The sequence below is a fragment of the Mytilus edulis genome, chromosome 1 (assembly GCF_963676685.1).
Source record: "Mytilus edulis chromosome 1, xbMytEdul2.2, whole genome shotgun sequence".
Taxonomy (NCBI): Eukaryota; Metazoa; Mollusca; class Bivalvia; order Mytilida; family Mytilidae; genus Mytilus; species Mytilus edulis.
In genome coordinates, this window is record NC_092344.1 from 120,961,372 (window position 1) to 120,989,346 (window position 27,975).

The 27,975-nt window shown below is 31.5% G+C and overlaps 1 protein-coding gene across 1 annotated transcript; it reads left to right on the top strand.

Moving 5' to 3' along the window:
- The first annotated feature begins 10,490 nt into the window (after positions 1–10,490).
- On the top strand, positions 10,491–27,774 carry LOC139504122 (uncharacterized). The gene is made up of 4 exons (XM_071294185.1): positions 10,491–12,410; positions 15,477–15,638; positions 17,593–17,736; positions 26,823–27,774. The coding sequence occupies exons 1-4, from the start codon at positions 10,931–10,933 to the stop codon at positions 27,653–27,655; spliced, it is 2,619 nt and encodes an 872-aa protein (XP_071150286.1). The 5' UTR covers positions 10,491–10,930; the 3' UTR covers positions 27,656–27,774.
- Positions 27,775–27,975: the final 201 nt, after the last annotated feature.

Sequence of the window (27,975 nt, forward strand, 5' to 3'; positions counted from 1 at the left end):
TCTATATGTCATATTTTGCCGCATTTGTTGCTTTCCCCACATCCTTCCTTTTGTCTATATTATTATGATATTCTCCTGGAAAGAGCTCTTTTTTTTTTCTTCTTAAAAGGGATCAACGAACCCATTACCTTACCTTTAAGATAGATCAGTAAACATGGGCATAATTATGGGTGATTATTCAGACTAGTGCACACATTTTACAGATCAAACAAGGCAATGCCGAGCGTGGCATCCCCTCGTATGTAACATATTGGGGACAAATATGGACACTATATTTGTATATGACACATGCAGAAAATTGTAAATTGAATATGCATATTTGATACATAAACTATTTTTTTAGAAATCAACCAAAACATTCAGTAACTGAAAATACCTTTAATATTGTCTTTAGAACCAGCAGGTTAAAAATGAGCAACCAATTTCCTGTGTATTATGCTATTTCAAGGAGAAAAAACAAGTCTATCTGCATGACCTTGACCTTTGGTCTTGAACGTAAAACATGTCAGATCATTACAAGGAGGAACAATATACCTAATGTGGTTAAAATCTTTTGAAGCATATTGGTTTTAGAGTGTCCACAAGGGCGATATTGCCTTGTATTACAACTGCCACTGTGACCTTGACCTTTGAACTTTAAAGTCAATAGCGCTTAAGATATTCTTAACGAGTAATACCATACCAAGTTTTGAGCATTTTGGTTCTAGAGTGTCCATAACAATTGTATCTACACGCAACTTACATGTAGTAGGCGAGGGAATAATAAACTAAGTTTTATAAGAATTAGACAAAAAGATCGATTTCTCGCCATGCATGGCAGACTTGTACAGAAACGATATGTTGTCGAAATTCTGTTCGTATCTTTTAGACATCGTATGGCCATCCCGCCATCATCGTAATCCATCGTGTAGCCTTCGTGGTCCATCGTGTAGGCTTCGGCTGAGATATGAAGCTTAAATACCCGTCTTCGGTTAACCTTCGTATGTCCATCTTTTGCTATCGTATATAATTTCGGCACCGTCATATAGACTTCGTTATTCATCGTACTTGCTTCGGTCACTTTTTGGTATTTTAACGAGATCGGGACCAACTTCGTACGAACTTACAATTTTCGCATTCGGGTGTCCATCGTATATAAAAATCGGGACAGTGTGACGCGGGCATAACGGTCTACCAACTCGCGATTGCGTCCGTAAAAGTTATGACGGGACAATTTCAACTTAACCACTTTGAAATCTTGAAATATAATAGCTTTTTTGTGAGACGCAACCCTCTATCAAGAAATCATAACAGAAATTACAAGCCCCGGAATATCGTATCATCTGGGAAATTAACACTCCGTCTGGAATGTTGTTACATAGAAATGGAAAATATGGAACCATTTTCCCGTTCCCATCTGAAAACAGAGATGATTTAAATGTGTAACAGGAAAAGAATTATAATGAAAGCTATATCAAATCATTTTGTAGTAAAGAAAACTATAAAATAAGAACCAACATCTATTAACCCACATATGACTGTTCTTAATAAATATCATTCATAAAAAATCTTATTTGTAAACAGTTTGAACGTAAATTTTAAATACAGTTTACCCACGCTTACTATAAGGAAATACCATAAGGAAAAATAACCGAAAACCTGCCATTGAATCTATATTTTAATTTCAAAATTGATTTTAATAATTCACATGACCTATTGCTTAAAGATGCAATGACTGCCAATCAACATTTGACAAACGATTCATAAGATGCGTTGTTTGATATGTAACAGATAATTAAAGCAAGTTAGGAGGGAATATTTTTGAAGGAAAACAATGCACAGTTAAATGATGCTGTCCTTTTCGGTATTAGTCATTGAAATTTATCTTTAGGGTAACGGGAACTGTCATGTTCTTAATTTTATGAGAGAAAAATATAATAATCAACCTATAGTAAACTGTCAGATATTGATTGCCCCTATTTTCCATTTTTAAGGTCAAACAACTAAATGATAAGATGACTTAATTTGTTACACACCATAGGGGGTTCTGTACTAAACATGTAAGAGTAACTTTGACATTATGACTCCTGAAAGTCAGATAAACAGATTTTTTATGTGTACTGATTGAAATTTTAGTCTTAGATACATGAGTTTTGTATAAGCTAGTCCGCTCTTATCTGTCTTTCTGTACTTTCTTAAGTATCCATCTGTCGTTTGTTATTGTATATCATATTTGTTTTTGGTGTATTGTTTTGTACAAACATCAGGACGTTAATTTTTACATTTGAATTGTTTGTTTACTTTTGCCATTGATCATTTCCGAAGAACGTACGGTGACCTGCAGTCTTTTTTAACGTCTACGTCATTTCGTCTCTGAAAGAGAGTTGTCACATTGGCATCCATAGACAATCTTTTTATTTTATGTAATTTCATCTTATACAAAAGGAATAATCATAAACAAAAAGTTTAGTTAATTATTCTAAATGATTGTTAAACAACAAGACAAAGGCTGCTGAAAACAGGACAGCTACTACAATGTTGCGTTCAAAACTGCTGATTTTTACAGGTTCTTGTGTTCTGTAGTTCACTGATTAAACTTAGGCCGAAGGCTGGTGTTAAATTCCGCCACTTTCTTTATATGGCTGTCCCAACCGAGAAACATTGAATTCAACGAGTGTCATATAATGGGTTGTCACATTTGTGTTTGCAAACGGATGGATATTGGTCTAATGCATAAACCTTTTATTTAGAGTTTGTTTCAATATAAATATTGCCGCATATTAATGACAATTTGTTTTGCACAAAAATGTGCGTTATGTAATATTTGATATATTGCTATGAAATTCTGGGCGGTTTTAATGAAATTTGACAAAAACATATAACGTAAATAAAGGCAACCGTAGTATACCGCTGTTCAAAACTCATAAATCCATGGACGTAAGAATTTTTTCAACAAACCAAAAATAAATATATGTCAAACTATTTGTGATACATCTATTTCTTGAAAGGTTTCGTTTTTTTTCTTCATGTATCTATCTTAATACTTTGAATTACAATGTCAAAACTTAAACATGTACATGTCATTCTTTCAATCAAATTATGTTTAGAGGTGTTATGTTTCACCTCTACACTTTCTTTTATGTGTGCAACATGTATAACCTTGTTATGAAACTTAATGGTTTTCTCAAAAAAGATTCCTCCAATATATGGCAAAAAATGTGTTACATGTACCAAAAAGTAAAATCACAAAACTTTCACTTGTATGACAGTCGCATCAAATATGTTGACAACGATGTGTATATAAAACAATTAGACAAGATAATCAAGTCAGGATATTTAAGCAATGCATAGAGTTCTTCGTTTGTATAAGACTAGTGACCAAAGTAGGAATGTTCAAATGAAAGTTTTAAATTTGTCAGAAATACCACATATAGCTAATTCGTATACCATTCGATTGGAAAATAAATTAATTAAGTTGTCATGAGAAAACATGGTGCAGTTGTTTATAAATCAGGATCAAAAGCCACAACCGTTATCAAGGAAAAACCAAATTAATTACTAAATTAAAAATCTAAATACCCTTTTTGCAATAGAACGCATGCAAAATTACGTCTATTTTCTTCCTTCTTAATTTTTTTCACCATGAAAATAGAAACCAATCATTGAATGAGATTCATGATTAAACGTCTGCGACGCTTCTCAGAAGGATGGGTTTTCTTTTAAGAACATTTAATATAACTATCAATGAAAGTGGAAAATTGGCATATAGGTTGAGTTCGGCAAATGAAAAATTGGGTGGAAAAGTTCTTCAAAAGCAGATTGATAATTGAGTTTAAACAAAGTCATAGAGCTTTCTTTTGGTGTGTAATGAAATGGGAATATACATATTTAAAAAAAAATTAAAATGGGAAGTCCCTATCAACAAATTTATTAAAACGGAAAGCCCCTTATCAAATTGCAAAATCCAAAGCTAAAGTACATCAAAAGAATAGTGGCGTTGTCAGTTTATTTTCGATTTATGAGTTTGGCTGTCCCTCTGGTATCTTTTGTCCCTCTTCTTTAACAACTGTCATAATGACTTGGATTATATATTTTGTAGACTAGCTTACCCTCTATCTTGTATGATACTCGCATAAAGTTCTATTTTTATAGACAACTATGTATGAACAAAACAAACAGATACAATAGGCAAAAATGTCCAAAATAGGGGTATTACAGTTAATATTGTGTTATAACATATTTTTTTTACAATAATATAATGATAATGCGAAGAAAAACGTCAACGCTTTGGACATTTGACCTGTTGTGTAAGTGAATAGAGTGCTGCTTGAATGTTGTTTACACATGTAGCGTACTTTTATCAATATTTAAAGGACGTTTTTAAAATTTCGTCATTGCAAAATACACTTTGATCATATCAATCTAGAATTTTTGGAACATAAAAAAATGTACCATTGGGAGCGTCAAGAACAAATGAAATGTCAAATAAACCCTGTCCAGAAAGGGATTGTTTATTTTGATTCTTGCAACTTTTAATATCCTTCATTTAAAGGGAAAAGGCCATCTCTGGTCGACTGTATACACCCGCTATGATCATATAATTGTAGTTTGTGGAAAGTTGCCGATTGTCGTGATTGTTCTACCCTACCTGTCTTTACAAATTGATTTGATATCTGAACTAGGGTTATCATTAATATCTCGCACTGCTTATGATAAAACAAACCACTTGTTTCTATTTATTTGTCTTTGTAATGATTGAAAAAGTTTGAATCCTTGAAAGGGTTACAGTGGTTGTATGGCAAGTTAGCATGTATCTAATTTTATTATTAGAGTATTTAACCCTCCGTATTGCTTGTACGATATATGGAGCATATAAATAAGGGTAAAAATTATAAGAGCCAACATTTGTTAAGCGATGTTCAATTAAAAACAAAACTCAGATAGTACGATGTTATCAGAAAGAGTTCCGATCGATTGCGTCAACAGCATGCATCAAACAGCAATTGAACACAAATGGTTAATTTTCATAATAGATCTGGTACTAATAAAATTGAGAAAGGAAATGGGGAACTAAAAGATCGTTATCCGGAAAAAAGATGTTGCTAGTGAGCTAAGAGACGGCAAAGCTTAAAGCTTATACAATTCGTGATGTTGACCTTAATACGTATCATGTGTCTATTTGAGTTGCCGAGTTTTATTTATAACTCATTACATATCACCAAATTTGTATTTACACTTTTGACACGCATTTGTCACATGCGGGTCAGAATCTGCTACTCCTTCTGGAGCACATGCGGTAACCTCATGATATTTAGTAAGGTTCGTGTTGATCCTTAGTTTTCCATGTAGTATTTTGTCGAATTTTATTTGTCTTTACGTCGTTCTTCGACTTTTGTCATGACGTTGTGATATTGTCTTCGAATAATAAGTTTGATTATCATTTAAAAATTTGTAAAGAAGAATTGTAGTTTTATCAATTTATAGCAGAGACTATACATACACTATATTCATCAGTGCTTTGTTGTATGATGTTGGAATCCGGTAAAACACAATATGTCCCAGTTTACAGTAATTTATATCTTCCTAATTGTTCATCATAAGACTTTAAGGATTAACTTTTTCGCCTTGTGAATCGGCATTATGTGTGCTGTTTGAACAAGATAAAAAAATGTATTTGAGTGCTGCCTTTTAATAACAAGTCAAACTACATGCCACAATGATATGCCTTTGAAGTCAATTTTGCTGGCAACACGCTTAAATGAAAACAAATAATTCACTAAAATACAACTGTTTGACGACTAATGTTAAAATCTGAAGTAAAATCGGGTTTGAACACTGTGCACATTTTTATCCGTGTAATATGAAGTGAAATTAAACACTTTGAATATTGACTTTTTTCTATTCTATCAACGCATTATATATGCACTGGTATTAAAGAGATAATAGTAACTGCAATTACGATTATCCCAATATGGCGACGGTAGATATAGGTAAAATCTTTACACTCATTTTTCTTAAATGTAGCATGTTTTTGTCAATAGTTACTCAGCTGCAAGGTTTATCTATACCATTACATCATATTTGAATCGTAACGGTGCACTGGAATTGTCTAAGAGCTGTGAAAATAGCCGTTGAAAAATTCGGGATGATAATCGTGACTCTATGGTATTTTTCTTCTTTGATAATCGTAATTTTCTTTATATGATAATAGTAACTGAAACATAATAAATGTGTCTTTCAGCATTTCAATGGTATTTTGTGTGTTAATAATTTAAATGCCCAGTTAAATGATGACATTAACGCATATAAAAATAAATGAAGAAACTTACAGGTTAATATCTAGGATAAATTTACCTATATATCTCTAATTGATGAGAAAAAGGATGGATTAGCTATATCCCATATTCCAAAAGTGCAATCCTTTCAATTCATTGCTCAAAATGAAAGTCACGTATACCACATTTTCATATGTCAAAAAAGATATATGCCTGTTTCATTGATTTCAGGAAGGCATTTGATACTATTAATAGAGATGCCCTCTTTTACAAATTGTCTTATTACAACATAGATGGTCCCTTTTTTTTTAGTATAATGAAAGATATGTATAAAGAGGTTTTGTACTTGGTAAAGATCTCGGAAGGTATCACTGATTTTTTTAATTCCTCAGTTGGGGTAAAACAAGGGTGTATTTTAAGCCCTACATTATTTTCTTTATATATTAATGATTTACCATTTATTTTTGACTCAACATGTGAACCACCCAAGTTAAATGATAATGATATATCATATCTGTTATACGCTGATGATTTAGTTCTTATCAATAAATTCAGCCGTCCATATTTTTCCTTTGGATTCACTTTTTTCTATTTTATACTGATATATGATTTTAAAAATAAAATTCAAATGTTTTGATCAAATTCCCATGTATTTTAAGACGTTTCTTTAAACAGTGTGGATGGTAAAGGATCTAGAATAGTTACCAGTTTATTGTTACTATTGTTTATTGTCACTTTTGTTTTTTGTTACTTTTGTTTATTGTTACTTTTATTTTTTGTTTTTATTAGCCTTACCTATAGTCTTACGAAGCATTTGACAGACGAAAAAAAAACACAAATATGTATATTGATAAATTACATCAAAGGGCCAAACATGTAGATTATCACAGTCGGAACTGGTTTAATTACAAAGATTTTTATAGATTTTAAAACAAATATTTTGTGCTTCAGAAAAATGCATGAAAATTAGGAAAGGCTAATTTATGTTTTCATTTAATAGAAAAGTACTAATTATATGGCAAGTATGCAAATACAAAAATGTTCCTTGTTTAGTACCTTCAATATTTTTCTCTACAATATCTTCCATGCATATTTATGCAGCATACTTTTCATATACCGAGTATTTATGAATTTTTAATAAGTTTGTTTCTAATTTTGCGGAATATGCGTTATTTTATTCTCATCTTTGCAGTCATTCTTTGAATAAGTATTTCTTGTAAGAAAATTTAAAGCTACATCAATTTTATTTTTTGATTTTCGGGCTTTTGGCCAAACTATAAAAGAACACAAATCCATGTTTGTCAATGAACTCCACGTTACTTAATTTCATAATACACAAAGAATCCCATTTAGGGCCAAATATTCTCTAGTCTTATATAGCATTAAATGTTTTAAGGATGTCATATTATCATAATTCAAAATTGAATTTGTGTTGTTTATAGTTTATATCTGAGATACTGAAATTTCAGTGACAGTCATGAAGTAGCTAATATGAATAAAAAGATGTGGTATGTTTGCCAATGAGACAACTTTCCACAAGAGACCAACATGACTCAGAAATTTCTGTATATTAACAAAGTTCGTGTTTTCCCATTTCCAAATTTCTTGAAGCTTGTTCACCCTTCCAATTTTATAACATACTAGTATGTAGCTGTTTTCATAAGAACAATTAATTATATATGCATAAAAAGAAATGTCATAAGATGTTGGGACGTTTCGTAAATAATTCATCGCCATAATTTCATAATATGCTATCAGATATACGTTTTTAGTGTCAATATCAATAAAACAGTTTCCAGTTACGATTATCTTTTTTATTTTTAAATACCATAATTACGATTATCTTTTTTCCGAGTTACGATTATCATCCCGAATTTTTCAACGGCTATTTTCAAAGCGCTTAGACAATTCCAGTGCACCGTTACGATTCAAATATGATGAAATGGTATAGATAAACCTTGCAGCTGAGTAACTATTGACAAAAACATGCTACAATTAAGAAAAATGAGTGTAAAGATTTTACCTATATCTACCGTCGCCATATTGGGATAATCGTAATTGCAGTTACGATTATCTCTTTAATACCAGTGATATGGTTGTACTCAAAGATATATACATATATAATTTAGGTAAAGTTCTAACATCTTTCGAAACCAAGGGTTGCATGCTTGATGAATAAACTTATTTATATAAAAATGTATGTCGCTCGATTGAAATTTATTTCAGTTGATTAAAATAATAATGGTATACATGTACAGATAACAATACTAACCATAGTAGTCCTCTGCCACAGTGTAGGCGAAACATGAGGTTTTCATTGAAACTATAAAACACGTACATGATTGTCTTTGAATATTACTCGCAAAACAATAACTCATTGAAATATTGTGTCCTTTTGACATTTAAGAAGAATAACTTGCTTTCATGTATAAAACTGTCAATTAAGGTGGCACAATACAAATATTTATTAACTCCCAATCAGACAACTTTAAACTGATGTAATTCATTTAATCCTTCTTTATATTTTATAAATGAGGTACCAAAAGAAAGAAGAAAGATTAATCTTTGAAATTGTGATAATTTCATAATGACATAATTATTACATAATTAATTATTATGTAATTAGTTGCTATATTGTGATGTCCACACTTGAATGAATTTAGCGTCTTTATTCTTCATAGCATCCCAAACTATTTTATATATTCTTGTACAACACAGTTTGACCTCCCAAACTGTGTCTCAGATTTCCAAAAACATCAATAGAATAAATTTTAAACCCAATTGAATTTAGTGGTCTCTTATGAATTGATGTTGCAAACTTCATTGAAGATTTATGAGAGAATGAAATACAATAGGAAAAATCTGAGACACAGTTTTGGAGGTCAAACTGTGTTGAGCAAGAATCTATGAAAAAAATTGGGATGCTATGAATAACAAAGAAGCTAAATTCATTCAAGTCTGGAAATCACAATATGGCAACTAATTACATAACAATTAATTATGTAATAATTATGTCATAATGAAATTATCACAATTTGAAAGATTAATCCTTCTTCTTTCTTTTGGTACCTCATTTATAAAATTTAAAGAAAGATGAGTGGAATTACATCAGTTTAAAGATGTCTGATTGGGGATGAAAAATCTTTGTATTGTGCTACCTTAAGACTGTTTCTCCCAAAGTCGTTGAATAATACTCGAGGCACATGTATCATGTGTATGATAGAAAGGTGAATTTGGCAGGTTTATCATTTGTGGTTTATAAAGATAACATACAAAGCTAAGCAAATGGAGTGGTTTGTGTTCGCGAAAAATTTGTCTAACCCTAGCACATGTTGTGGGATTGACAATTTTTTTTGCCATACTCAATTCTGCCTAACATAATTGTAATGGTATTAAACGTTTGAATATAATATTTGTACTCTTGTCTTTTTTTTTTTGTAATCAGAATTTTATATCGTCCTTTCCTTAAACGTTTGTTTGAATTTATATTAGGTTAACAAGTAATTTTAATCATCTTTTTTTTGTTTGGATGGAATCAGTTAACCAAATGGTTCATCCTTATTTCATGTTCAATGTTGAAATTCTTTTCGTTTCAATGTTCATTGTGTTACTTAGTAATTAATCGGATCATACGCGTGTGGTCGGGCCATATACGCATATGATAACGTATGTATAATGTGAGGTTACTGTAGAATATTTTCTAAATGTTAATCCAAAAAATTCTGCATTTTTTTTTTAAATTTGAAATGCGAAGTTACGTCTACAATCTCATATTCATTTGTGGAGCATATGCACTGTTTTGAGTTTAAAAAACGAAAAAAATAATTTGTTGAAATGCTTCTGTTCAGTAGCATTTGTCTTAGATATTATTTTTTTGTAAGTTTAAATTTCCGGACATATTAAGCATATTTGACCATTCAATATTATAATATTTTATGTAAACTTTCTAAATTATGGTCAGTTTTGATCCGGAAATAATAAAATATATATCAGCTTATATTCTGGTATAGTTCTAGAATCTTTGATGAGTTTAACTGTTCGATATATATTTTAATTCTAAGTAAAGATGTTCGCAATAAAATTCTGCATTTCAATTATTTAATTTGTTATATGATGTTACATTATCAATACCATATTTATTTGTAGATAAAATTAATAATGAGAAAAATAAAGAGTTAAAATGAATGTTATATCATCTGTACTTCAGCATTCTCTTAGAAGTTATTCTATTGTAAAGTTTAATTAGCGGACATATTACGCGTAGTTGACCCTTCACTATAATAATATTTTATGTAAACTTTCTAAATTATGGTTTTTATCCGGTACTTGAAAGTGTGAAGTTATTTGATGAAAAAACATAAACACATTGTGAAACGTAGAAATGACTTAATTAGGGAACATCAAATGTCAATATAAATGTGTATTTAGACGTAAATTAAAGCATAATACAGTAAGATGTTATAAAACCGGGCCAATATACAATGATATTTGTAACTGTCACTCTGATTTAACGACATCTTTATGATTAGTTTGTACGCATTGTACCGTGACGGATAGTAATGATGTTTTCAGTATAGACGAGGTGATCGAAAATTTTAGTTTCTATTTATTTCAGTATCGGCATTTTATGACAACTATGAGTTTGTATAAACAACATTCATAAAATATTTGTAAAAATGGAAAATAGACCGTTGGTTTTAGTCGTTGTTATGACTTCAGTATTTATAATTTACGTTAATGGACAATGTACTATTACCTGTCAATCGGCCGAATGCAAAAATGGAGGTACATGTTTTGTTAACATTAATGATTGTTCTAAAACGTGTACATGTCTATCGTCTTTTTATGGAAGTAAGTGTGAAATAGCCGACGTTACAATTCAGGAAACAACAATTTCAGTTCTGAAGGTATCATCCGCAGCAACATCAACTGTCTCAAAAACAACTAACGTCGTGCTTCAAAACTCTACGGAATTAATAACTACTTTAAGACCTATGTCTATTCGAAGCTGTCTTTTTGGGATGTTGACATGCGAACATGGATATTGTTTTGGTGGAATGAAATGCATGTGTGATCCTAACTGGACTGGTGCGAAATGTGAAAAGTTGAAATGTCCCCTGTCTTGTAAAGGACTTTGTGAGCTGATTGACAATAGAATAGAATGTAAGTCAACAGAACCAGTATCGACAGCCATTACGTTAATTACCACCAACCCTGTGAAAGGGAGACAACTTCCACTAATTCAACAGAGAGCTGTGATATCTCTAATCACAGAAACAACAACCCACAGTGACATAGAAAACAGAAAATGTAGAGATGGATCCATAGCATGTGTACACGGGTACTGTAAACGTGAAACACTGAGTTGTGTTTGTGATGACAACTGGAAAGGCTCACTTTGTGATGAGCTCGACTGTCCAGCAAAGTGTTCCGAGGGTTGTAACATCTCCAATAATGTTGTCAAATGTTTAGAACATGCATCAGAACTATCTGAACAAAGTCCTGTTACGTTGGAAACATCAACAATGGTGCAAAGTACAGCAGCAGATATTGACGAAGAGCTACCTAAATCTTTAAAAAACAGAACATGTTTACCAAAGTTTTTTGTGTGCGTTCATGGATTTTGCAAGAAGGAGAGATTGCGTTTTTACTGTGTTTGTGACAGTAATTGGGGAGGAATGTTCTGTGATAAGTTAGAATGTCCACACTGTTCGAATGGCTGTGAGTTAGAGGACGGATCTGTAGTATGCAACACTGCAACAGAATTATTAGTTTCTTTTACTGCAATACCTAACCCAATATCAACATCGACTGATTTTACTTCAATGCCTACTGCAATATCAACAACAACTGTTGGACAGATAAATGGCTCATTTCCGGACGGACATGTCTGTTCCAGCAATTACACGGAAAACCAAACAAAATGTATGGGTATTTTTCCTTGTAGATATGGAAAATGTCAAAATGAACTTATTGGCTCCAATTTGATTAAATGCGTGTGTGATCCAGGAGCCGATGGAGACATGTGTGAGAAAACATGTTGTAAATTCTGTAGTGACCACGGCCGTTGTAGGAGGGACATGAATGAAACAGAATATTGCAACTGTAACTTTGACTATGAGGGAGAATTCTGTGAAAACAAAATTATTCCAAAAGGTAAGGTCACATTAATATATAATTGTTTATATGCAAAGTACGTCAAATTGCCAACAATTGAATGGGTTCCGTACATTTTCAAAGGATAAAATATAATTAGATAAAACTTTATTCTATTATTATCTTTAGTTAAAATTTTATTGAAAAAACGTTTTAGTTTCTTTACTATATCTGAGCATAAGCATTATTATTTTGGTAGCGAATCAAAGGTGGCATAGGGCTTATTCTTTTTGCTATCGGTAATAAAATATCATTATTTTGTTATAAAAGATAAAACATTAAAAAAACAAAAATGCTGCATGGCAGTATTTACAATATATTTTCCACTGTCGATAATTACGCCTCCCATTTAAAAATTCCCGCCCTGCTTAATACTGGCGTACACATATGTCATGTGATAAATAATCTTAACATACTGTAATATCGAATACAGAAACCGAAATTCTAGAAGGAGTCTTTATTTTTTCAATTGTTACAGCATACTTTTTTTTAAATATCAATGCAAAATCTAGCAAAAAATACATCTAGACTTTGAATCGGACAATTAAAAATAGACAGTAAACATGGATGCCGTCTTTTCTATTATGTAGGTCGAATTATATTTTACGCATTTTCCGTATATAAACTCATCATATATTACTAAAAGGTTTGAACATGACTCATAAGAATATTAACAATTAATGTTATCTGTATGTAAATAAAACATCCATGTCAAAAGTCGCTGGTCAAATGACATGACTTTTACTTTATTTTTGATCAATTGCTCCTTCTAAACAAAACCACTTATGCATACACAATTAAATTATAATGAGTTATGAGTTTGGAAACGTATCAGCATTTATATATAATTTGTAGCACTATACAATGAAATAAAATCAAATGTTAAAACATTAAAAGATATTTCGGACCTACAACACTTAGAACAGTCAGTTGGAGACACTAAATACCTGTTTTATCGTTGCTCTTTAGAGGAAACACATGTAAAGTGTCATAAACATAATATTTATAACCGTTTTTGTGAGGTTTCTTTGCCAAATATTATAGTTGACATTACAACTGCCTTTTTCTAAACATATAAGAAGACATATAGAAAAGAGTCCTGTTAAAACGGTACAACGGGCTGTGTTAACTTGCAGAGAGAATAGAACATTCGTTACGTGCAAGATCACACTATGAATTTGAGATGATGAACAACAATACAAGAACTGTTCCTTTGCTTTTGATTTTTTTTATGTGTACGTAATTACTTGGGTCCCCGAATTGATACCCCAAATCGTGAAGGCATGGTACACCATATCGTGTTGCCATGATAAATCATGTCGTATTGGCATGATACACCATATCATTGTGACATTATACACCATACTTTGTTGCCATAATTCACTATACCGTTTTGCCATTATACACCACATTGTGTGTTGCAATAACAGAACAACAAATCTACTTAATGTGTGCTCTCCAACACCTCGTATCGTTTATGCATGAAATACGTGCTACTGAACTTGAAATACAGCAAGAACCAATTGATCATGCTCATTTCAACATTCCTTGATATTCTCAGACTGGTATAAATAAGGTCTTTACAATTCTCTCCAAACATCTTTAAAGTATTTGACAAGCAATAATAATAAATACAACTTATTTCAATCGTTTGTGTTGACTCACTGTTAATTTATATTGTCTTTGTGTGTTTGATGATTTTTTACATATAATTTTTTTCTCATACGCTCCTTTTTTCGTAGTATTTGGTGTTGTCAATCACTTGTATGAAAAAACTTAGCGAGTACTTTTCTATCTCCATCCGCTAAAACAAAATGTAAAATAACATTAGAAAACTCTATGAAAGAAATATTTCATGAAACAAAGAACGGGCACAATTTTTTGGAATTTTGGACCCTCAATGCTCTTCAACTTCGTACTTGTTTGGCTTTATAAATATTTTGATATGAGCGTCACTGATGAGTCTTATGTAGACGAAACGCGCGTCTGGCGTACTAAATTATAATCCTGGTACCTTTGATAACTATTTACACCACTGGGTCGATGCCACTGCTGGTGGACGTTTCGTCCCCAAGGGTATCACCAGCCTAGTAGTAAGCACTTCGGTGTTTACATGAATATCAATTATGTGGTCATTTTTATAAATTTCCTGTTGACAAAACATTGAATTTACCGAAAAACTAAGGATTTTCTTATCCCAGGAATAGATTACCTTACCGTATTTGTCACATTTTTTTTTGGAATTTTGGACCCTCAATGCTCTTCCACTTCCTACTTGTTTGGCTTAATAAATATTTTGATATGAGCGTCACTGATGAGTCTTATGTAGACGAAACGCGCGTCTGGCGTACTAAATTTTAATCCTGGTATCTTTGATAACTATTTCATGAAACAGAATTTAGAGGTTGTGTGATGTCGCTGCCTACGTATTGCGTGCATTGGATATTTATAGCAGGATAATCGGTTAATCTTTCCCGAACATCGTACATGAAGGCTTAAATGAAAGAAAAAAAGACGTTTTTTAAAGAATTTCTTTAAAAAAACCCTCATACTTAAAAATGCTAAATGGGAGTCAAACCATATAAAATACCTTGCAAATGGCTCAATAAAGGTGGGACATTTTCATGAAAAATCATATTACATGGAGTAAAATTGTGTTACAGTCATATTGTCACATTTCAACATTTGTCCATTTCATTTTCCGAACCTTAAAATATATCCAATTTGTATATTTTTCGCAAATAAACAAAAATAACAATTTCAAAAATATAGTGTACATAAATCCAAAAATGCGAGCCATCATTTAGTAATGTATCATATTTTTTTATAATGTGATATTCAGAGATCTGCTCCAACTTTTTAAACTTTACAATGTGCTCAAGTGGTAATATAATCCATTATTTTGCTTAAAAAATAAAATTTATTTAAATGAAATGTTTTTATCACTTTTCTTGAAAATGTTAGAGCAATTATTATCAATATGAATATTGAAGGCAAATTTCAATTTCGGTAAATATGAAATGAATTGTTAATTTAATATAAATATTTTCTATCATTTTACATTAGTACTTGAAGAGGAGACGTGGTATTGGTGGGTTGTTGGTGTATGTCTTGGTTTAATTGTTATCTTAGTTCTGGCATTAGTTGTCCTTCCTTACTGGATGTGGAGAAACAGGGTCATACTCATAATGAAGATTGTACATTATTTCCAAAGATATGAAGACAATGGTAAGTTATTTTATTAACAAAATACAGTTTCATGTTCCAATAAGCTATAACATTTTATGCATTTGATGTGTTTGAACTGTTGATAGATAAGTTTTATAAGGGACTTTACTTTCCGTTTATAATTTTCCTTGAAGTTTTTGATTTATACTTTACAGTTTATGCGTTACGAAATAGTGATGCATCTGTGTATAATTTTCTTTACAATCCTATACATGCATGTTATATGTAGGTATCATTGTAGGTATCATATTGAAGAATTCCAGTTTCATTTATGCTATGAAATAAAATCGTTTTATGGAGTCCTCAGCTAATTGTCGAATATATTTCAATGATTTTGTTTGGTCGCTGCATTCATTTCGTAAAAAAAGGGTCCAGCACGTTGTTGTACGTAAATTCCATGTTTAAAAACGAAATAGTGTGGTTAAAACCATCATTAAAATTACTTCACAACCTTTTGTTTTTACAGAATGCACCATAATTATTGTAGGAAAACCGTAAATACATATAAAGGAACACTCAATAAACAACTTGTAAAACGATGATGACTGCTGTACCAATATTTTGACTATTCTATTTATTATGTCTGTTTAGTTCACGCATCATTGTAAATATAACGGAATTTGGTGAGAGGTTTAGCGCTATAAAACCAGGTTTCATCCGACATGTTCTACATTTGAAAATGTCTGTACCTATTCAGGAATATGACAGTTTTTGTTCATTCGTTTTTGGTGTGTTTTGTCATTTGATTTTGCCATGTGATTAGGGATGAGTTCAGTATTTGTGATTTTACTTTTTTCTATTAATGATCCAATGAATTTACAGGATATGTCCTTTTTGAAAATATACATTTTAGCTATTCAAAAAATGTAGGTCATCCTTATTTACATGTAGGCGTGTACGATTTTGTAAATTACTACAAGTCAAAAGAAATTGTAGATTATTATTTTTATTATTAAATCAACATGTAAAACAGTAGAAAAAAAAACATTACAAATATAGAACAAGTGTATTACATATTTGTACTTTATACCACACAAGGAAGAAAAACAAAAGTGACACACAAACCATCATTCTTAATCAGTATAATTATACCATTAACAAAAAAGATCTTATCTGTGTAGGTTAAATACTGTTTAACATATTATCATTATTGGTTTTTATCTAGATATTTACGTATATCGTATCGTTTTTTCGACACATAACATAGCAAACTGAGAAATCCACGAGTTGTCTATTATATTAGAAGTTGAATCGAATATTTATTGAATTTTGCATGGTGATTGTCTAATGGTAAAATTGAATGAACATATATTATATTACAGGTATTTTTGATATTTTGTAAAATAAAAAAACCTTGGAAATTTCTGTGAGATTCGTGCACTTTATTTATTTTTTTATTTTTTCATATAAAAAGGTATAAAATTATCACATAGAATAAAATGAACAAAATACTGATTGACTGGATGATAAATGTAATTTTAGAGTTTGCACAATTAAATTATTCTACAGTATGATCTGCTGTGAGGCAGTCGATATCATTAGGATATTATGACTCGAAAGTCGAAAAACAAACTGACAACGCAAAAGCAACAATCTCACAAGCACTGAATTCGAGTATTACTTGACAACGCTGGGTTTTACTACAGCCATATTTGTTGAAAACCTGACCGTTACACATTGAGCTCTATCATATTTTTTGTATTCAAACATCAAGAAATCGACGACGCGGTTTTTCGTAAACAGCAAAATACGAATATATTCAGCTATAATCTAAACTCTTAAAGATTCAGAGTAAGATAATCATGATTAGGTGGACTTTAATCAGAGCACATTCTCAAATAATCCACTTGAAAACTTTGACCAGTATTTTTTCATTAAACGGTAATGCATGAATCGATCGGTTTCCGGAGATAAACAACTGACAGTCAATATAAGTGTTTATTTATTGTTTTAGATGACCGAGAATGGGATGCCTTTGTATCGTACAAGTGTGACGACAGAGACGAATCATTTGTTCTTAAACAGCTTTATTCCAAATTAGAAGTGGAAATGGGATTTAAATTGTGTCTTCACTTCAGAGATTTCATACCAGGAGACAGTAAGTATATACTTTATGTTTATGATATATATATATAAAAGAGGACGTGGTAACAAATATAGTCCATCGTACGACCACCAACAATGAACAGAGCTTACTGCATAGTCAGCTATAAAAGGCCACGGAATTACAAATACCACTATTCAAATGAGAAAACTAACGGCCTAATTTATGTACTAAATAAGGGACGAACGAAAAACAAGTATGTAACACAGCAACAAACGTCAACCACTGAATTACAGGCTCCTGACTCGGGACATTGCACATACACACAGAATGTGGCGGCGCCTAACCATCTATCATGCTCATAACGACTACCATGCTGGAGGAGATTTCACAAAAATACTTAAGACTAAGATTGGTAGTAAGTATACTGAATTGTTCATGACTTACGATCAATTTAAGTTTTACGTTTTTTTGTGAAATCGACTCCTGATATGTCTAACATTGAATCTTCCGGTAGCATGGCGATTGCATGAAGTGGTGTTTTTCTACTCTCCGCCTTTTTTATTGAAAAACCAGTTAGTAAATGTATGTGAGTTATGTGAAGGTCGTAAACTAAAAACAATAGATGATCCACAAAAACTCTAGCAAGTTTTTAATGACATAAACCTGATACAAAAGTCTTTAATTGTTACAAACATTATCTTGGAAATATTATTCGAGTGGACCGAACTTCGTTATTCGTGTAAACAGAGGTCAGGTCAGTGGTCGGAGTCAGAATCGATAATCGTTACTTAAAGTACATTTTGACGGAAATATACGGAGACAACTGATAACCATGGACCCCAGGGAACAAGAAAGGTATGAGACATTAAAAAAAATGTATGAATCTAAATCTGTGTCCGAATGCTTTGCAAGTTTGCACCTCAAATTAGAGGGGGATGTTGAATTTCTGAAAAAAGAGGTCAAGGTACTAAAGGACAATGTAGAAAACCTTGAATCTCATGCTAAACTCATGGATGACAGTATTAAAGACATACATAACACTCTCCTTCCTGATATTGAGGAAAAAATATCAACAGAAGAAAAAGAAAGACTAAAGCTAGAGTATTGGGGCAGAAAATGGAACCTGGTGGTAAGTGGTGTGAGAGGAACCCCCTTGGCCGAGATGCCTAAAGCAACTGATGTGTATGTCCGACACTTCTTTGAAAAAACTTTAGAAATACCCAAGGAGCGCATCGAAAAAATGCTGTTCCAGGCCGTGCATAGGCTACCAGGAAAAGAGGGAGACAAAGAGAAGAGAAAGATTATTGTGCGCTTTAATAGTCTGATAGATCGAGACGACGTTCTGGCCGCTGGGATGAAGCTTCAACGTGGAAGTGGGTATAGTGTTGTGCCCGATGTGCCGCCGTCTGTTGCCAAACTTCGATTTAATCTTTTAAATGAAAGACGTGCACTGTCTTCATCTGAACAGAGGAAAGTCCATCTTGTATACATTAAAGAGTATCCGTTTGTCATGCTAAAAAAGAAGAGATCATCATAGACCCTTCAGCAGACCTTCTCGTGTAAAATAAATAACTTTTAACTGATTTAAACAAAAAAAATATTTAAACAAATTGCATTGGAACACTCACAGTAACATTCTGTTTATTATTGTTGTATTTTATTACTACGTTCCTGTTTTTTGGGTTGTTTTTATTCTACATTGTGTATTCTAAAACTCTCTCTAATTGTTCGCGGTTTTTTTTCTATGTTGATAAATTGTATGTCCTGGCTCATCCGCACATGGCTAATTTGCATATTAGATTGCTCAGGTGGGCATGCGCAACGTAAACCGGATGTTTTGGCTCATGATACAGACAAAAACACGGAGAATAATAAAACCCTCTCTAAACTAAAGAAATACATTATATGTGCCTTTCAAGAGTACGTAGGTAAACTTTATTCCAAATATACACCCTTATTGAACTCGTCTAGTAGGTGTTAATAGTTTTTATTAAGTTTTAAACGTGGTCAGACTTAATTACTAGCGGTCCATCATATAAAACGCACATGGCTATAATTCCTCATACTGTCTACTTTTATGTAAAGAACCCCACATATAAATAGAATGTCACTTAACAGTTGTTCAAAACTGTATCACCTTTAAAAAACAACTAAACAATCTGAGAGACATGTCATTCTCAAATAAAAGCAGAATTATCTGCTTTCAGCAAAAAGGGGGCACCCCGGACAACAATAATAAACAGTTGAACTTTAGTCCAAATGATTATGACGTCTTGAAGGGCTATTGTAGTTTTTTCTTTTGACGCCTTACATCGACTGTAAGGCGTCAAAGAGAAGAGATTATGGTAGCCTTTCGGGACGTCATAGTTATTTGGACTAGTTGAACTTCTGATCCTCAAAATTAAAAACATTACAAAACTTGAAATGGGAAAAGACTTACAGAGATTTTCACCATAATCTTTTTTTTTCAGAGGTATAAAGAAAGGGGAAAACAGTTATTTTTGTTTTTGTTTTTTTTGTTTTTGTTATAAAAACTATATTTTGTTTTTATATATAAAGGGATGGGGAAGAGAGACACCCACTGTATTTTAGTTAATTAATTTACTTAATTAGAATTGTATTACCATGAAACGGGAGACCTCAGGTTGTTGTGGGTTAAACGGTTCGAAAAAAACATTTTTATGTCACTTTCATTTCTCTCTACTTATTTGTACTTTATTTTTTTGTATTGCTCTGAATATGTTGATTGACTGTATAATTTTAGATCATTCATCTGTTACAATTGTAATTGATATAAAATATGGGTAGTTTGAAAATTGGTTGCATAAATTGTAGAGGCCTGTCTTCTGATAAAATTAAAAGAAGAGATATATTTAGTAAATGTAGAGAAAATTATGATATGGTCTTCTTGGTAGATACTCACTGTAAAAAAGAACTTGAAAAGTATTGGCAGGCAGAATGGGGTTATAAAATAATATTTGGGTCGCATACCACGAGCAGTAGAGGCGTGGCTATCTTGTTTAGAAGCACTTTTTCTTTTGAAATTTTTGGACAGAAAGTGGATCAAAACGGGAACTATGCAATTCTAGATATAAAAATTTTCAATCATAGAATGACAATAGCAGTGGTATATGGACCCAATGAGGACAAACCAGATTTTTATGAAATACTCCAAAGAGATATTGAAAATTTTGGTAATACTTCAGTAATAGTGGGGGGTGATTGGAATTTACCACAAAATTATGATATGGATACTTTAAACTATTTGCATAAAAATAATCCTAAAGCTCAAAAAAAGGTTAATGAAATGATGTCAGAAATAGATCTGGTTGATGTTTATAGGGAATTATACCCAGAGAAAAAGAGGTTTTCCTGGAGAGGACCTAACAAGAAGCAGGCAAGACTGGACTACTTCCTTGTCTCATCTGATTTTCAACCACTGATAACCTCGTGTGATATTGGTGTTGCATATAGGTCTGATCACTCACCCGTATCTCTGTCCATTCAATTTAATACAAATGAAAAAGGCAAAGGGACGTGGAAATTTAACAATGCTTTATTATACGACAAAGAATTTATTACTAATACTAAAACTTGTATTGCTGATTGTATTGATCAATATAAAATAGTTGATTCTGAAAATAGGGAAGAAATAGAATTTTCCATTTCCGACCAACTGTTTTGGGAAACTTTAAAACTGATGATACGAGGAAAAACAATTTCTTATTCATCTTTTAAAAAGAAAGAACGCAGTAGGGAAGAACAAGAACTAGAAAGTCAATTGAACAATTTGAACAATAATGAAAATATCAATGATAAAAGGGAAGAAATTACACGTATTGAACTTCAGTTAAGGTCGTTAAGAGAATCTAGAATAAAAGGGGCAATAATGAGAGCAAAAGCTAAATGGCAAATTGAAGGGGAGAGAAGTACAAAATATTTCTGTAATCTAGAGAAAAGAAATTATATTGACAAAGTAATACAAAAATTAACTTTAGATAATGGTGAATGCATCACTGATCAAGCAAAAATTCGTGCGGAACAAAAGTTATATTATGAGAATCTATATTCATCTAAGAAAACAATTATAAATAATACACACAGAGCTAATTTCTTTTCTCTTGAAAACCCATTTATCAAAATTCTCTCTGATGAACAAAATATTAATTTAGAGGGGGAACTAAAAAGCTCAGAAATTCATAATGCATTAAAAAATATGAAAAATGGAAAATCTCCTGGTCTGGATGGTTTTACAACTGAGTTTTATAAATTTTTTTGGCACGACATTAATCCTTTCCTACTGCGTTCTTTCAAAGAATCATTTCAAGAAGGTAAATTATCAATTTCACAAACACAAGGTGTTATCACCTGTCTACCCAAAGATGGTAAACCAAAACATTTTCTAAAAAATTGGCGACCTATTTCACTGCTTAATGTAGACTATAAAATAGTATCAACATGTATTGCAAATAGAATTAAAAAAGTCCTTGATCACCTGATTAGTGAAACTCAAACTGGCTTTATGAAAGGCAGATATATTGGGCGCACTACGTTTGCGCGCATTTGGGGATTAAAATGTTTTACGTTTGCGCGCAGCTTTTGATTACATTTGCGCGCATTCATTTTACAGGTAAACTCAGATAAAAAGATAAATAAAAATTAAATTAGATTATAATTGACTATATATTTCTTTTTCATTTTCATAAGAAATATGACTATCAATTATAAAGTTTGAAAATATTTCTTAATTCAAATTCTATATTGTTCATATTGAGTTCTAATCATAGGCGAGACAATACTTGATCATTTTTTAGGAAGATTTAAGCCCAAGTCGAAAGTGATCATTCCGTAAAAAAGCATAAGGCATACATGTAACTTCATTACGAATATTTCAGACTGAAAAGTGTTTCAACAAATAGTGATCGTTTTGAAAATAAGTAAATAATTTAAGTTAGGTTGTAAAAATATACAAAGGCACAAACATGGAGTTTTTAACATTTTAACATTTTTATCTGTATATATATATTTCTAGGATTTAGTCCTTATGCATAATAAAACGGACTTATCTTGCTCAAAATCCCATTTCCACCTCATCGTTGGTGCGCTTGGGAATAAGACTAACGGAATTAGTACTTATACTTGTAAATGATTTAGCAAATTATAAATAAATAAGTATTGTTACCTGTATTTTACCTGAGTTTACCTGTAAAAAAAATGCGCGCAATTGTAATCAAATTCTGCGCGCAAACGTAATGATTTTTGCGCGCAAATGTAATGGTAATGCGTGCAAACGTAATGCACCGGATATATTGGTGAGTGTACAAGACTTATATATGACCTCTTGAAAAAAGTAGATGACGAAGATATTCCTGGCTTGCTTGTCTTGTTGGACTTTGAAAAAGCCTTCGACTCTCTTGAGTGGAACTTTATATGTGAAACCTTGAAATTTCTAGGTTTTGGGGACACAATAGTGAAATGGTTCACAAACCTTTACTATAATTCAAAAAGCTGCATTCAAAATAATGGTTATCTTTCTGATTTTTTTGTAATAAAGAGGGGGGTACGACAAGGGGATCCATTGTCTCCCTATCTTTTTATTTTATGTTTGGAACTGCTTAGTGCATCAATAAAATATGACAACAACATAAATGGTATAAAGATTAAGAGTTCTGAATTTTTACTCAGTCAGTATGCTGATGATTCGACTTTGATCCTGGATGATAGTGAAGAATCTCTCAACAGTGCTCTAGATAAGATAGACTTGTTTTACTCATGCTCTGGTTTGAAGGCTAATTTTGAAAAAACCCAAGTAATATGGATTGGGGCAAAAAGGGGCTGTGGTGAGGAGCTAAACACAAATAAAACAATAATATGGAACCATTCAGGAAATTTCAAACTCCTAGGCATTCAATATTGTTTGTCAAAAGTTGATATATGTGTTGATAATTATTTAGAAAAAATTCAAAAAGTTAAAAATCTTTTAAGTGACTGGTCATTTAGAAATATTACTATATATGGGAAAATTGTAGTTGTGAAAACTCTCGCCCTACCAATTCTAATTCAATGTTTTACTGTTTTACCAGATCCATCCCCAGATATATTAAAGCAGTTACAAGCTATGCTATACAGATTTGTGTGGGATGGTAAAGGGGACAAAATTAAAAGAAATATACTTATCTCAAATTACGAGGATGGTGGTGTAAAAATGCCACATATTGAATCATTTATAAAATCACTTAAGTTATCCTGGGTTAAAAAAGTTTTAGACCCCACAAATTATTCCTCATGGAAGGTTCTATTGGCAGATCACCTTGAAATGAATGGTGGTGAAAATATGTGGCATTTATCAAAATCAGCACTCAATGAAATTAAAAAAGAATTTAACCCTTTTTGGCAAAATGTAATTTCATCATGGACCTCATTGTGTGAACCTCTGACCACAGCCCCAAGTGATATTTTGTCTCAACCATTGTTTTTAAATGAAAATATTATGATTGATGGAAAAACAGCTTTTTACAAAAAATGGATACAGAATAATGTATTTTTCATAAATGATCTCATTAAGGAAAATGGAGAATTTTACAATTATGATGAATTTATTAGAAATTATAATATAAAAACAACTTTCTTAGATTTCTATGGACTAATCTTGGCACTGCCAAAGGAATGGAAGAATGTTATTCATTCTCAAGTATTTATCAAACTAAATACTGTCAGTCACAAAAATGTTACCGCCATAAAAACAGTTGATAAAGTATCAAAACATTTTTATAAATTTTTTCTAGATAAAATAAAGGAAACCCCATCACGCATACAAGAGAAATGGAAAATGAAATTGAGAATAGATATTGTGGCCGAAGAATGGAATTATTTTTTTAGTCTTCCTTTACTTATAACTGAAGATCCCACTTTAAGGGCATTTCAATACAGATTACTCCATAGAATTCTAGGAACAAATACTTTACTTATGAAGTGTAAATATAGTGAAACAGAACTGTGCACTTTTTGTACCGAAACTAAAGAAACATACATACACCTCTTTTTTGAATGTAGTTATGTTCGAACATTCTGGCTTAATTTTTTTCAAAAGTTAGAAGATGTATGTAATGTAAGCTTTCTCCCAACCTTATCAAGTATAATCTTGGGTGTTAAACATCATCTATTTAAAGATATTCTTAATACATGTATTCTGATATTGAAAAGATATGTTTATTTATGTAGAGTTAGATTTACAGTCCCATCTGTTGCTGAAGCAATTGAATGGCTTAACTATTATTATAGGGTTGACATGGTCTCTATGAATTTGTGCTCTACCAGTAAAGCAATAAGATTAAAAGAAAAATGGTCAAGCATTGATAATATTATTAAGAAATAGAGCTCAATGCAGATGTACTCTGTAATCTATTACTGACTTTGTATTTTATAATTTGTAACAAGTATGGTTAACTATATGTTTAGGATTTATAGCAGAATAATTTGTTTGTGCATCTTTATTTGTAGATGAGATTTGAAAATGATATGAAAATAATAAAATATATATTACAAAAAAAACATTGAATTTGGAATAAAATCCCCAAATTCATAGTCCCATTGCTGTCTATGTTAATTTCTGCAACTTCAAGCATTCATAGCTATGTTGTCTTAAGTTAAAATGAATTATACTTTTCCTGACTTGTGCTGACAAATTCAATATACCTTTATTAAAATTTGATAACAAAACCAAGTACTTCTGATCTGATCAACAGGGCAAGTATGTTCTCCTATTTTAAATATACATGTTTTTCTTATTTGTATTTGAAAGAAATACTACATAAGGCTTCAGTTTTACAGTGACTGCAAGTACATAACCTTTCATTTCATGCCAAAAGTATAAAGAATAAATAATAATTGAGTAGGCACTATTTTGTTTAAATATGTACTACTTTCGTTCATGTGTCCGTCCCGGTTAAATCTTGCTTGTCCAGGGTTCAAAAAACAAAAATGAGGAAGGTTCTAGTGTTATCTAATGCATCATGGGCAGTGACCGAAATAAGGTAACTTTTTACAACTTTTTACAATTATCATTATTAAATTTTGCCTTAAAATCTAGACTATGCAACTTGAAATGATAGGAAGATAATGTTTTGACAGATGATGCATTGAGGTTAACACTTAAACTATGTTATCTTCATTTAACAAAAAATAGACATCGTGGTTAAGATTTACAGACAATAGCGACTACAAATCATATATACATATACATATGACAGTTGAGAATCTTGTAAGGTGAGAAAGGTCCACGTTGAAATTAAGTAACTTTGTTGTTTGTATTAATTGCTTTTGGATTATATTGTATTTAGTTCCAGGTCCAAAATTAGACCTACAAATTGTAAAGAAACTTATATAAGCTATAATATATATAAATTTGTTTATTAAAGTGTCACATATTGATTGCCATAAAACATATACAACAATTATAATATTTACACATAAAACAATCAATATCCAGCCATAATTACTGACTTATGAGACACTAACATTATAAAACTTTATACAATTACTGATCAATATAATATACATGAAGTACACTGACAATCAGCCTTACATTGTTAGAGTAGATCTGATTTGTGATTTCCTCATGTATATATAGGTATGGTAATGACATTTGTGGTATCAATTTTAATGCATCGGATGTGTATTTCAACAATTCAAGGCTCTACAGTAATGCTGACACTATTTGAAAATTAAAAACTTAATACATACAGTAAAGACCTAATAGAAACGAAAAAGGTTCCAATAAATAGCACAACCCGGCAATAGGGAGATACATTTCTGAATTTAAATTGATTTTTTAAGATACGAGCATTAAATTTAAATCAACAATATCCCAAAATTGATGTCAATACAGAAATACTGAGCTTATTGGCTAGTGTTACTTTCGAGAACGAACATTTGTTAGCGTCAAAGCCGTCCCGTTTATTCACCATTTTTTGTTTATTTTGACCTTAAGCATACAGGAAATAATTAATATATTCGACTATTGAAGTGTATTCCAAGCTATTCTGGTTTTTATTTTCGTTTAGGTTACGGAGGTCGCGGTTATATAAAGATTATGATATTTTCGTATGTATAATAGCATGTATTCTTTCTTTATTCAGCAATCGCCAACAACATCATACGTGCAGTGCAAGGGAGTCGACGTACAATTATGTTGTTAACTCCACGATATGTGCAGAGCGAGTTTACAAAGTTTGAATATCAAATGGCTCAAACAGAAATGTTAAAAAGACGACACAGAATTATTCCCTTAGTTTTAGATGACATATCTTCTGTAAAAGGTGAACTAGATCCGAACTTAGAGCAAATTATACATTCGGTGACTTACCTGGAATGGCCAGGTGAAGAGGAGAGCTTGAAAATACAAAAGTTCTGGAAGAAATTAGTGTTATCAATGCCGAAGAAGAAAGACGTTGAGGAGAAACGTAAAGCCATGTCAAGTAGTAGTAGTAGTCCTTCAAGTTATAACTTCAGTAGTCAAACATCAGAAATACCACTAGTTAGTCAATCATATTCATCAGATTCATCTAGCAGTAATAGGATATCATTCGTCTCTAATGGCAGCAGTGATGTCATTTCATCAGAACAAATCAACAGTAATGGCTACCTACCTTCTGAACATATCAATAGTAATGGACACATACATTCTGAACAAATCAACAGTAATGGTTACTTATCTTCGGAACAAATCAACAGTAATGGTTTCTTATCATCGGAACAATCGAACAGTAATGGTTATTTATCATCGGAACAATCTAACAATAACGGTTATTTGACATCAGAGCCAATCAAAAATGGTGACATCATTATGAAATTACAAGATGATTCGATTGATCTCAACCAAAATGGTGAAAAACCATCTAACCTCAAATCAAATATCAACAACTACCTCGATCTTATTGATCCAGATTCTTACAATTGTTCGCATTCATAACATCAACTATACTTGTACATAATCACTTTCAGTGACCCAATTCAAATCATATTATACTATCCGTTCACGTATTGACTTACAGATTGACAGTCATATTTGTTTTTTTCAAATTTAGGGCAAGCACTTGTCAGGATTAACATTTAACATTATTTATATTGTAATTTTTTTAAACTTAAAGTATATTTTGAAATAAAGTATCAAAAATTAAGTTAGTATTACGGTATATATCGTTGTTGTTTGGGTTAAGATTACACAAAGTGCCATCGAAATCCTAATGTGACTATTTTGTTTTAATTAGCTATATTTTAGATATTTGAAAC

Coding starts and splice junctions, on each gene's coding strand:
- LOC139504122 (XM_071294185.1), top strand. CDS start 10,931: ATGGAAAATAGACCGTTGGTTTTAGTCGTTGTTATGACTTCAGTATTT. Junction 12,411..15,476: donor AAACAAAATTATTCCAAAAG/GTAAGGTCACAT, acceptor ATTTTACATTAG/TACTTGAAGAGGAGACGTGG. Junction 17,737..26,822: donor AGATTTCATACCAGGAGACA/GTAAGTATATAC, acceptor TTCTTTATTCAG/CAATCGCCAACAACATCATA.